Source organism: Martes martes (genome assembly GCF_963455335.1).
Source record: "Martes martes genome assembly, chromosome: 10".
Classification (NCBI taxonomy): domain Eukaryota; kingdom Metazoa; phylum Chordata; class Mammalia; order Carnivora; family Mustelidae; genus Martes; species Martes martes.
The window spans coordinates 55,839,611-55,853,289 of NC_137898.1; the positions used below are offsets into that span (position 1 = coordinate 55,839,611).

Here is a 13,679-nt window from a genome sequence, read left to right on the forward strand (position 1 = left end):
TCTGATCTCTTCCCATTCAGTTTTTCTTCTCTTCTCCTGTAGTCCTCGGCTCTATTCTTTATGTTCCACATATGGGTGAGACCTTTTGATAATTTTCTTTTTCTGCTTGACTTATTTCACTTAGCATAATCCCCTCCAGTTCTATCCATGTTAATGCAAATGCTAAGTATTCATCATTTCTGATGGATGAGTAATATTCCATTGCATATATGAACTACATCTTCTTTATCCATCCATCTGTTGAAGGGCATCTCACCTCCTTCCACAGTCTGAGTATTATGGACATTGCTGCTATGAATATTGGGGTGCATGTACCCTGCTTTTCATTGCATCTGTATCTTTGGGGTAAATACCTAGTAGTGCAATTGCTGGGTCATATGGTAACTCTATTTTTAACATTTTGAGGAATCTCCATCCTGTTTTCCAAAACACTATATGTATTATATGCTGGCTAACGGAACATAATAATAATAATAATAATAATAATAAAGAAGTGAAGTGTTGAAGGAGAAGGAGCTAAGAGGTAAGAGGAGACACTGCTCAATAGGAAGCCTGCTTCTCCCTCTCCTACTCCCACTGCTTGTCACCCTCTCTCTTTTTGTCAAATAAATCTTAAAAAAAAAAAAAAGAGGTAAGAGGAGACTGAAAAAATCTGAACATTCAGTTAAGTCAAATGATTTTCTGACAAGAAGCAGAAAGAGAACCAGTGAATAAAGCAGCTATGAAAAAAAAAATTGCATGAGGACATTTGGCAGAACAAAGAAACACCCATGTGGAAGAATCCAAAAGCACGAATCTCCAAAGATGGAATAGATATGAAATGTTTACAGCAGTGATTCTCAGATATTACTGTATACCTGGCCCAGTGATGGGTATTAAGGAGGGCACATATTGCATGGAGCACTGGGTTTTATACACAAACAATGAATCTTGGAACACTGCATCAAAAACTAATGAATACTGTATGGTGACTGACATAATATAATAAAAAATAATAATTAAAAAAAAGAAACTGCTGTACACCTGAATCACTTGGGGATCATGATTAAGGGCAAATTTTAGTTCAGTGGGTTGGAGGTAAAGTCTAAGGCCACATGTCTAACAAATCCCCATGCTTGTTAGCTGTGGCTGGTCTGTGGCCCACACTTCTGGTAGCCAACCTCTAAAAAGAGGTAACCAACTGTTGGAGCAACAAGGCAATCAAAAGTGATGGTGGTGGCCTGTGTTCCATAAAGCACCAACATTCAATTTCAGGAACAAAGGCAAGTTTTCCTAACTGAAAACTATGTATTTATCATGAGTGTGAATAGCAAGAAAGCAGCTAAGTAAGATCATTAACCACTTGTACTTATTTACTTATTTGTTATTATTTGTACTTATTTGTTATTGTTATATACTGTTATTGGAAAAATTTTAAGCATAAACACAATAATAGGACCTGATGTTATAAGAAAGATTAATGAAATGTTTCATTTAATTTGAGAAAATTTTAACTATTAACCTAATTTTTTTTCTACTTAGGGGAAGACTAACCTTCCTTATCTCAAGTATAACCTGCAAATTGTCTATTCTTCTTCTGTAGGAAAATACTTGTGGAGTTCCATTTATCATACCAATTAATTATCTCCAAGTATAAAGATTATGATTAAGGCTTCTGTGGTATAATATCACTAAAGAATCTGAATTCCTGGGTTAAAGGATTTTAGAAAGCTGCTCTCCACCTGTGGACATACTATGTGGCCCAATACTAGCATTGCTCCCTTTTTGCTGACTGGCTTCCCTGGTCTGGAGGCTGCTCATCACTGGATCTCCATCCCCTTCTTTGCAGTCTACGTCTCTGTGCTTCTTGGCAATGGTACTCTCCTCTACCTCATCAGGGATGACCACAGCCTCCATGAACCCATGTACTATTTCCTTGCCATGCTGGCAGGCACAGATCTGATGGTGACATTGACCACGATGCCTACCGTAATGGGTGTCTTATGGATGAACCACCGGGAGATAAACCATGGAGCCTGCTTCCTGCAGGCCTACTTCATTCATTCCCTTTCCATTGTGGAATCAGGTGTCTTGCTTGTCATGGCCTATGACCGTTTTAAATATTTTATTTATTTATTTGACAGACAGAGATCACAAGCAGGCAGAGAGGCAGGCAGAGAGAGAGGAGGAAGCAGGCACCCTGCTGAGCAGAGAGCCTGATGCGGGGCTCGATCCCAGGACCCTGAGATCATGACCTGAGCTGAAAGCAGAGGCTTTAACCCACTGAGCCACCCAGGCGCCCCTATGACCGTTTTATTGCCATCCACAATCCCTTGAGATACACTTCCATTCTCACCAATATTCGAGTGGTAATGTTAGGGATGGGAGCTTTTATGAGGGGGTTTATGTCCATCATCCCTGTAATCTTGCGTCTCTTTTCATTTCCATATTGCCACTCTCATGTTCTCTCCCATGCTTTCTGTCTTCATCAAGAAGTCATGAAACTGGCCTGTGCTGACATAACTTTCAATAGACTTTACCCTGTAATTTTGGTTTGTTTAACAGTCTTCTTAGATTCTCTTATCATCCTTTTCTCCTATATCCTAATTCTTAAGACTATCATGGGCATAGCCTCTGGTGAAGAGAGGACCAAGGCCCTCAATACTTGTATCTCCCACATTGGCTGTGTCCTCATCTTTTATGTCACTGTGATTGGTCTGTCATTCATCCACAGGTTTGGGAAGAATGTGCCATCAGTGGTCCACATTATAATGAGCTATGTCTACTTCCTCTTTCCTCCTTTAATGAATCCGATCATCTATAGCATCAAGACCAAGCAAATTCAATATGGCATTATTCGCCTTTTATCCAAAGATCGATTTGGAAGTTAAACGCAGATGGTAGGGATCTGAGGTTTCTCTGAACAGAGGACCATGGAATTCCAATTCCACCAAGTCTTAAAACCTACTGTGGCAATCTCCATTTCTTCAAATGATACAATGCCATTTATGAAGCTTATGAGTTATAAGTTTATGAGTTGGTTTGTTTCCTTGTTTTCCTGTGTTCTTCTCTTCAAATTCTAAGGATAGAAATGTTTTTATTTTCTTGGGAAAGTACAGCTCTGATATTGTGTTTTTTGAATATTCAAGTTAATTTGTATGCTAAAACATATTGACAATTTGTTGTAGCCATTTGCATGGCTTACTTTGGACTTTTCTGATCATGTATCTTGTCATTTTCCTATCAGGGAGTTCATCATTTCCTAATTTATTTGTGGGAACTCATTATAAATGAACCCTCATGAGCCATTTATTTTGCAAATATATTCCAGTTTCTATTTGTCTTTTTATAGATAGAATTTAAAATTTTATATATAAGTAACTTCATTTTTATTTACTTTATTGACATTTGGGGGACACATGATAAAGACTTCCTTGATTCCTGTTTTTTTTCATGTTTTCTTGCCTTTTGCATAACTTCTGTTTGGACATTCTATTTTATAAAAGGTTAATATTTGGAGAAAATTAAGAAATTTAAACCAGTCCTCATTGATTCTATTTTCAAAATAGTAACAGTAATCAGCTATTTGGTTGATATTTTAAGGTGTGAGACAGGAATGATGCTAAACAAAAATGTTTAATAACAAACAAATCAATACAAAATATTGCCTTACTTAAACCCAACCCACCGGGGGGGGGTCAAAAATCAAAGAAACTTACATTTAAAATTATCTCTGTGATTAGTGACAACATGTGAAGGACAAACTCTTTTGAGGATATGGGTTCCAAAAGAATCACCTCTAGACTGAGGTAAGGGGAAGGTTCTCTGAAGAGTGTGTCTTTAGCTGAGACCAGAGGGCAGATGAGTAGTTAATTGTTGAGATAGAGATAAGAATGTTTTAAGCAGAAAATAGTATGTGAGAAGGCTATAGGTTGAATGGTTCATGGAAACTTCTGGGAATGTGGCTCACGTGAAGAGAGTGACAGCTCTAAGGAGAGGGTGGGCAGGGAAAAGGAGGTTAAATCAATAGCATCCTGTTGGCCATGGCAAGTGTTTTGAGTGTCTACTCAGAGAGTCACAAGAAGCTACTGAATTAGTTCCAACAAAGGGAGTGATATGATTTCTGTGATGTTTACAATTTATATGTTCAGGTATGATGTGGATTTTAGTACAGCAAGAGGGGCATAAGCAAATCAGAAAGATAACTGTGCCAGTTTCAGAGACAGAGATATTAGTAACTAAAATTATTAAAGTGAAGATAAATGTATTGGATATATATAAGATACATATAAGATCTAAAGTTGATAGATTTTAGAAAAACAGAAAAGTTTGGGAAGAAACAAATAAAAAAATCTGGATTATTTCAAGAATATGAATGTCATCAACCCCAAAATGATTACTGATTATGCATAAAATCCATGTTTGAAAAATACTCTGTTAATTTGAAGATGAGTAAATGTCCCAGTAATGAAGTTTGACCCCTTAAAATTACCGAAGGAAGTATTTTATGCTGTAGCACTGAGCTTTTAAGAGAAGACAGTAATATATTCATTAGTTAGTCATTTTTTTAAAATAATTTAAATATGTGTATATTTTTTCCTGATTATTAATGATCACAGTAAAAGCTAGACCTGCATGAGCATATGCTGAAAGGATAGGGGTACAAGACAATACAAAAAACCGGAAGCATTTGACACTAATAGAAGCTCATAGAATACATGGATCTTTGCATTCTTATCCAGGGAGAAAAAGGGATAGATTAAAATTTCTACCCAGTGATTCTTCACTGGAGTGTGTCCACTTCTATCGAACCCTACTGATAACACCCCATCACATCCACACCAACACAATTTATCATCTGGATTGCTGTGTCTTGATTCTTCTTACTTGTTCTATCTTTCTTCCAGTGTGCTCCTCATACTGTAGCAAGTGACCTTTAAACAAGGATTACCTGATCGTAAGCATGGCCTATCATTTATTTCGTACTCTTGTCATTTGAGTAAAGTCAAAATTCATTACATGAATTGTAACACCCTATGTGATCAAAATCTGCTACCAAAGATTCATTTTATATTAAGCTTTCTTTAATAAGTTGTTCTAGAGATGCTATAATTTTTAGTATAAATTTATAATAAAATTTTTTTTGGCTTAAATTCATCATATTTTTTTCTTGTCCCATGACTAGTGCACATGTTTTTCTTTGATTGGTTTGTTTTTTGTTTATTTCTCTGCGTGGAATTAGTGCCCTATCTTAGAAAAAAATATTATATTCCTTATGCTTCTATTATTCAGTTCTCAGCTTAAACAGCACTTCCAGGAACTTTGCTCAGATCCCAGAGATGTATTCTATGTGCTCTTCCTAGCACACTGACATTCATATAGTACTGACAGTGCTTTATAAATTCATGGCAAATATACTTTCTCGTTCCCACTAGATTTTTTTAGTTTCATTAATGAAATGAACATGTCTGTCACCCTGATCCTGTCACAAAATAGACAATGATAAATGAAATAATTTTAAGATACAGTATAAGACAACTTTCATTCACCTGGCTGTTCACAGATCCATTGAAGTTCCTGTGAATCAGAACTGATTGCTCCAAAGTGACAAAAAAGACAAAAATGTGATTGGAATTCACAAATTCTAGGAGTAACAAAGGCACATATGACTCCCTGGATCTTTGAGATAGACAATAGTAGTGCTGATGTTGAGGATCTTGGGGTCACATAATTAAGCCCTGACATGCCCATTAGGGTGGTATTTGACTTTCCAGTTTTCCTAACTCACTCTTGGGGAAATGCACGAATGGCTTTTTCCCAAAGTGGTTTAATGACCCAGCCACTTACAGAAAAAGAAGAAAGGGAAGGAGAATCAAAGAATCTCCCAAGTGGGTGGAAAGGTGAAACTCTGGGGAGGTGATTTCTACAAGCATAAACTCTTCAACTTGGTCTCTTCCAAACTTTTTTGAGAAGGAAGTGTTTGGGATAAGACAGAAAGAAACCAACCATTCCAGCAATACGACTGTGTAGTGGGTGAGTTCCAGGAATAGAAATATGATAGATGCAGGCAAGAGAAGATAGAAATATTTTCCAGAGGGCTGCATAGGGGACATATCCCACCTGATGTGAACAACATAATAGCACAGACCTCTTTTGGACAGATGTATCACAGCAGGTTTGAAGTTTTTAGTGGGGGACCCATGAATGGGCCTCAAGAATACTGTGAATTGGTTTAGACTAAATGTGACATTGTCTGCTATTATCCATTTATCTTAATCCAGGCTTTCTGACTTTCTTAAGGATTCCATAAAATGCTGACATTTAATTTCAAAACAGAACAAAATTTTCTGATAACAAAAAATGTCTCTATCGTGATTGCAAATACAAGATTAAATTGAATTTAAATGTATCAAGTATATCAATGTATTTACAACCATACTAAAAGACAATGTAACTAAGTAATATAATTATCTATTTGTATATTTTTATCTTTTTTTAACTTTATTGCTTCAAACATTTTCTAACATATATCTAACAATGTGGCCTCATGTTTTGAAAAAAAAATTAATTGAGAAAATTTTAATCATGAACCTGATATGATATACAATGTGGGAAAAAACCATGATTTTTCATCATTATTATAGGCTAGAAATCTCCACTGCTCTTCTGAAAAAAAATAATAGTTGTAAAACCATGTATATACCAATTAATTATCCTGAGTACAAAGATGATTGAGACTGCTGTAATATGTTCCCATAGGGAGGTAGTGCAAACCGAAAACACTGGATTTCTGGGTTCGTAGCTTCCATAAACTTGCTCTCCACCTGCGGGCATACTATGTGGCCCAATATTAGCACTGCCCCCTTTTTGCTGACTGGCTTCCCTGGTCTGGAGGCTGCTCATCACTGGATCTCCATCCCCTTCTTTGCAGTCTACATCTCTGTGCTTCTTGGCAATGGTACTCTCCTCTACCTCATCAAGGATGACCACAGCCTCCATGAACCCATGTACTATTTCCTTGCCATGCTGGCAGGCACAGATCTGATGGTGACATTGACCACGATGCCTACCGTAATGGGTGTCTTATGGATGAACCACCGGGAGATAAGCCATGGAGCCTGCTTCCTGCAGGCTTATATTATTCACTCCCTTTCCATTGTGGAATCAGGTGTCTTGCTTGCCATGGCCTATGATCGATTCATCGCCATCCGCACACCTCTGAGGTATAACTCCATTCTTACCAATTCCTGGGTGATGAAGGCAGGATTGGGAGTACTAATGAGAGGGTTTTTATCCCTTGTGCCCCCAATCATTCCACTCTACTGGTTCCCATACTGCCGTTCCCATGTTCTTTCCCATACCTTTTGCCTCCACCAAGATGTCATGAAACTCGCCTGTGCTGATATAACATTTAATCGTGTGTACCCTGTGATTCTTGTTGCTTTGACTTTCTTCCTAGATGCTCTGATTATCCTCTTCTCTTATATTTTAATCCTGAAGATGGTTATGGGCATCACCTCTGGAGAGGAGCGAGCTAAGGCCCTTAACACCTGTGTCTCCCATATTAGCTGTGTTCTGGTGTTTTATATTACTGTGATTGGCCTGACTTTCATCCACAGGTTTGGGAAACATGCACCACGTGTGGTCCGCATTGCTATGAGCTATGTCTACTTTCTGTTTCCTCCATTCATGAACCCCATTATATATAGTATCAAGACCAAGCAAATTCAGAGAAGCATCCTTCGCCTATTTTCTGCGCACAGTAGGGCTTGAGCTTTTATTTCACAATCTTGAGATCTCTAGGAGTTTTTCAATTCCTATTATTGGAAGAGAAGCTTGGTTTTATACTCAGTGTGTTTTCAGAGTTAGGTGACATTTTGATTATTACATAAAACTATAAGTTGAAGTGAGCAGATATATATTCTAGTATTACATGTGTATTAGAATATATATATTAGAATAGAATATGTATAGAATGTGTTATTAGAGTACATATAACATATAATATTCTATATATATTCTCTCTCTCTCTATCTATCTATATATATATATTCTGTGTGTGTATTCCAATATATGTATTAGAATGAATATTGGAATTGCATAGATAGAATATTTTATTAGAATATATATTATACACATATAATATATATTTAAGAGAAAATCCTGGTGATCTTGGGGGAAAGGGATATAGGAAAAATGTGAGATGGGGCATTCCAGATCTTCTATGTGAAGAGAGAAGAAGTACTACTTCAGAAAATGTCAGATAAATGAAGAAACATAGCCTGGATCAAAGGCAGTTAATCTGAAGGAAGATGTGCACCTGGAAGTACATTTTGTGTGTTACAAAAAGGAAATCAGAATGATCTATTTCTCATTTTCCCATCTCTATGTTTGAATCTAACTGTACTGGAAATGATGTTGCTCTAAAAGTAAATAAATTTCACTGAGGAAACTTAGCACATGTATGGAGCTCTAGAAAGCTTACACCTGAAGCTTCACTTTCTCTCAGTATATCAGTGGATTTTATTATTAAATGGAAACTGATAAAGATCAAAAACAAATTAGCAACCCATCAATTTCCTATTAGCCAGTTGAAGCCAGATCCCCTAGCATGCCTTGTTCTCTTCCCCTAGCTGCTGAACACTAACATACTAATTTTCCTCTTTCTGGCTTTCTACTTTACCTCCTGATATTTTTATTTTGTAAAAATTCAGTATAGATTTAGATCGATTTAGGTATCTCTTGTCTCCATCTCCCTTTGCTTGCTTCTCAACATAAAAGAACTCAGGGCTTTTTCACTTGATGAAAATTTTATGCTAATCAAGTCAGAAAACCCAGCAAAAGTAATGGTATGCACTGATGGAATAGTTTCTTCCCTTTATTTTTTTCAAAATCTTGTAAGGTTTTATGCTGTTCATTTTGATTTAGAGATGGTTAATTGTCTTTTGCTCATGTTACAGGTAATAATAATTATCTTACCCATCTACTGTTAGCTTTATGCTACTATGTGGAGCTAGACTAGTTATAGCTATGTGACCTAAATATTTCTATATTCTGAAAAGGCTGCTGTTTTTTCCTAAGCTGGTTCTTTTAGTTGGACCCCTTCCCAACACCTTATTTTCTTACTCAAATCTTATGTACAGAGCCCAGGGAACAATCAGCCCAACTAAATTCAGTCTGCCTCACTTGAGAAACTTTCTGTTCTGATGTCATATCCAGGGAGTAAGCACTTTAAGAATATTTCAGTAACTTCAACATGGAAAAACCTCATCTGCCATTTTCACTAGGAAAACATGTATTAATTGCCTCCGGTCTTATACTTTTCATCATCTTTCCTAAATGCATTATATCTGGAGATTCATTCCCTAGCAATGAAGAGCCAGAGTATCTCCCATGTGAAAAATATCATTGATAAGACTGACTGTTTTATTCAGAAATCTTTATAAGCAACGGAAGTTACAAGTTAGTGAAATTAATTCTGGCTTTTTTAAGTCAGTAAAGGGCATTTATTGAAAGAATATTGTGTGGCATTCAGAATTCAGCAAGGGCAGCAATTATGTTTCCCATCAGCTTATGACCTCCCTAAGGATGACTGCAAGCCATTCTCTAAACTTCCAAAGCTGTTAATGCAGTTCTTTAGAAAAAGATAAACAATTTTATTTGTGAGGTATGGCTAGAGCTGATTTATTTAATCCACGACAGACTTCAATGTCTCAGAGTCATAACAAACTTCTTGTTTCAGGTATTATTCTAAGAGCTCTCCATGAATTTACTTGTTGCATATTCATGTCCACACAGCAGTTTCTGAGAAGGGACAAAAAAATCTAAGCAACACACAGCTTTCAAACATCCTGTTTAGGGACACAGTATTTGGCAATTATTTACAAATTCTGATTTATGAAGAAGAGGGGATATTTTTAGACACTTAATAATTTAAACATGATAATGAAGATGTTCCAACTTTTCCTTCTTTGCCATTTCCTTTTTGTCTGAAATCTGAAAAATACAAATATTTTACCCCAGTATTTTTTATTATTTTACTAAACCTCTAAAAGTCTTCTTTTTCTAGGTCTTATCCTCTTCCCCTTCCTTCATAGGTGATTTGTGGGCATAAACATGAGGCTGCATGCATGGGTGTGTATGTGTGTGTAGGTGTGGGTTTAGGGGGCAGAAATCTCTAGAAACACTCTGTAGCCTTGTGATTCTCTCCAGGTCTCAACTCAGTCTTTCTCCATTTGAAAAACAAAGGTATTGTTAGACCTGGTTTTCTCTTTCTGTCTTAATTAGCAGACTGAAAAATTGAGTTGTTCAGGATGCAGAGCTGTTAATACCCAAAAAGTAACTTCCTCACACTACCCTGTTGAATTATACATCCCATCCGTAAGCCCTGCAAATCATCAATCTGTTTTCTATCACTATTGTTTTGTCTTCTCGAGAATGTCATGTAACAAAATCAGACCATGTGTAACTTTTTGAGATTAGTTTCTTTCACTTAGCATAATACCTTTGAGATTCATCTAAGTTGTGTTTACCAACAGTTCGTTTTTCCTTAACCGTTGAGTAGTATTTCTTATATGGATATTCCATTACTTGGATGTTGTTTTCTTGGTGTTTCCTAATAATTTTCTGCGGGTTACTATTAGCCTCCAATTATGTTCCATTTTGACCAACCTTTCCCATGTCCATTCCTAAGACAGTTCCCTCAGGCAGAACTTTATCACATCTAAAGTGTAAGTAGCTGGATCTCCCTGTCTTTCCATCTGTCTTCTCATACACCTATAGAAATCACAGGTGCCTTGGCATCTCTCTGTTAGATCTATCATTCTCCTTTCTTTATTCTCTGTGTGTCTTGTGAGTGTTCCCTCAGGAGACATCTTCCCCAACCACTCCCTTTATCTGACTTCTCACTGATGCCCTTGTTGGGTTCACTGGCCCTGCCTCTTCTGATAGCTCACTCAAGCCTCCTAGCATATTATCAAATGTTATCACTACTGAACAGATGGATCCAAAAGTATTGTTGACATATGGGGCCAGGGAACAAAATTAGCAAAATGAATTGTAATAGGAAAAAGAAGCACAGATACTACACTTAAGATTAAGATTCAGTTTTATAACTGTAAGTGGGAGGGAGATACAGGTATTTCTCTAAAATGGCTCGAAGAGCTTAGATGTGGAAACTGGATGCTCACATGAGTCCAGGGTTTACCAATGATAGAAGAAAATCAAGTGTATATTAAGATTTTACAGTTGCTCCTTGATGTCCTGAGAACTTCACACTTAAATCTAATTGGTCGTCATGTAATTTTCATAATAATTCCTAACTGTCAAACAAAGAGACTTAGATGTAGGTAGATTATCTAGGTAGGTTAAGTATTGTATCCAAAAAATCACACAATGTGGAACTTAATCAGATATATCTATACAAACACAGTTTGTGGTCCAAGTGAGGGGAAAATTTTCCCTCCTTCATGTTCTCATCAGATGAAAACAAATAAAATACTTAGTTCATCAATCATACCTTAAATGGGATCCTGCATATCTGCTGAAGACTTGGTGGGGGGTTAGGTAACTCAAACTTTTGCATCTGGGAGATGAGGGAGGGTGAGTGAGCCTAAGAGGAGAGAGAAGGAGGTTGGCAAAATTTGTGTTTATGAGAGTATATGTAAAATCTACATTGTGTTTCTCTGTGTCAGTGAACTATATTTATGAATAATATGTGTAAGGAAGTGTCCCTGTTTGCTTACGTGTGTTTCAGTCTGTCTGGAAGTGTCTACTACTTTCAGTTGGTGGGTATCCATTCCTCTATAACATGCTTGGATATCTCTACTTAAATTCCAGCGATAAGTGTGCATCATAATAAATAATCAATACCTAAGGAATCATTTAATATTGTCAATTCAACAAAATTCATTAAGTGCCTGATATGTAACATGTCTTATAGTGAGTACTAGAGAAATAAAGGTGAACAAAATATAGTCCTTAATTAAAGAACTGTGTGGTTTAGTTAGGGAGGAAGACATATAAACACAGAACTGATATATGTAGAAATGACCTATAAGAAAATGTAGCATATTCACCAAGGGCCTTTGGGATCATGGAAAAGATGATCAGCTCACATGGCCAGGGGCAGGCAAGAGAGAGTTACCTAAAAGCCCAAGTTATTTGTTCCGGACTAAGATACAATTTGAAGTAAGAGAGGCTGCATTTAGCCAATATTATGGAATTTGGTGAGCTTTTGGCACTCATCTCATCCTCACTGCTTCTGAGTAATACCTACTTGTTTTCTCATGAGTTTGATTTTACCATCAATACTTCTGCTGCTTTTGGACGTGTGAGCTAATATTGACCACTCATCACGAGAGTGGCAGAGAGAGTACAGATCACTGGAATCTACGTGCTCCTCTATCTCTCCCATCAACCCGTTCAATCACATTGGCCACATGGGTGGTTCTGGCTGAAGGAATTTGAAGAAAATCATTCAAGACACCCAAGCCAGGGGTGTCTTATCATGCTCTCTGTCCTTCCATGTGATGAGAAGTAAAAGATTGTGAGGTGGTGAATTCAAAAGCTGGAAAGAGTCTGCATTCCTGTGCTTCTGCTTCTGTGAACACCCAGAAAAACTGACTGATAATTCGCCTGAGCAATAAATAAACCTGAATTGTGTGAGAAACTGCCTAAAATTAGTGAGGCAAATCATGTTTCTGATGCACATTTGTATTTATTTGTGGCTTATTTACTTGCTTTTACTTCAGTTCTGTTTTCTGTTAAAAAGCCACTTTGGAGAACAGTGTGGAGATTCCTCAGGAAATTAAAAATAGAGCTTCCCTATGACCCTGCAATTGCACTGCTGGGTATTTACCCCAAAGATACAGATGGAGTGAAAAGAAGGGCCATCTGTACCCTAATGTTTATAGCAGCAATGGCCACGGTCGCCAAACTGTGGAAAGAACCAAGATGCCCTTCGACGGATGAATGGATAAGGAAGATGTGGTCCATATACACTATGGAGTATTATGCCTCCATCAGAAAGGACAAATACCCAACTTTTGTAGCAACATGGACAGGACTGGAAGAGATTATGCTGAGTGAAATAAGTCAAACAGAGAGAGTCAAGTATCATATGGTTTCACTTATTTGTGGAGCATAACAAATAATATAGAGGATAAGGGTGGATGGAGAGGAGAAAGGAGTTGAGGGAAATTGGAAGGGGAGGTGAACCATGAGAGACTATGGACTCTGAAAAACAACCTGAGGGCTTTGAAGGGGCGGGGGTGGGAGGGTGGGCGAACCAGGTGGTGGGTATTGGGGAGGGCACAGATTGCATGGAGCACTGGGTGTGGTGAAAAAACAATGAATACTGTTACGCTGAAAATAAATAAAAAATTTAATTAAAAAAAAAACAAATATAACACCAGTCAGATTAGTTTACATAAGGATAGTTTTATTTTTTGTCATTAATAATGTAAATTTGTTAACTTCAACTCATTCATATATATGTTTAAATATAAGTGATCTATTTGCATTGTGGTATTTTAGTTCTACATTTTTAAAAACAAACGTTTATATTTCCAATGAAATAAAGATGGAAAACTTTGAAAAAAAAATGCCATTTCAAATCCTCACCTCGTGGGCTGAGATAAAGTGACGATCAGTTCCAGACCTCCTAAAATGACAAATATTTTCTTAGTTCACTCTCCCAA

The 13,679-nt window shown here is 37.0% G+C and overlaps 2 protein-coding genes across 3 annotated transcripts; both read left to right on the top strand.

Moving 5' to 3' along the window:
• Positions 1 to 1,734: 1,734 nt before the first annotated feature.
• On the top strand, positions 1,735 to 2,870 carry LOC308350134 (olfactory receptor 51B2; the record flags this gene model as incomplete). 2 transcript variants are annotated; one of them, XM_080815138.1, is made up of 2 exons in its annotated part: positions 1,735 to 2,092; positions 2,290 to 2,870. In XM_080815138.1, the coding sequence occupies 2 exons, from the start codon at positions 1,735 to 1,737 to the stop codon at positions 2,868 to 2,870; spliced, it is 939 nt and encodes a 312-aa protein (XP_080671264.1). The 2 variants fall into 2 exon arrangements, with proteins under 2 accessions (XP_080671264.1, XP_080671263.1); XM_080815137.1 differs by having other exon boundaries at positions 1,735 to 2,082; positions 2,280 to 2,870.
• Positions 2,871 to 6,816: 3,946 nt separating this feature from the next.
• On the top strand, positions 6,817 to 7,752 carry LOC308350129 (olfactory receptor 51B2-like; the record flags this gene model as incomplete). Its single annotated transcript, XM_080815133.1, has 1 exon — positions 6,817 to 7,752. One exon carries the CDS (start codon positions 6,817 to 6,819, stop codon positions 7,750 to 7,752), a length of 936 nt encoding a protein of 311 aa, XP_080671259.1.
• Between the last annotated feature and the right edge of the window lie 5,927 nt (positions 7,753 to 13,679).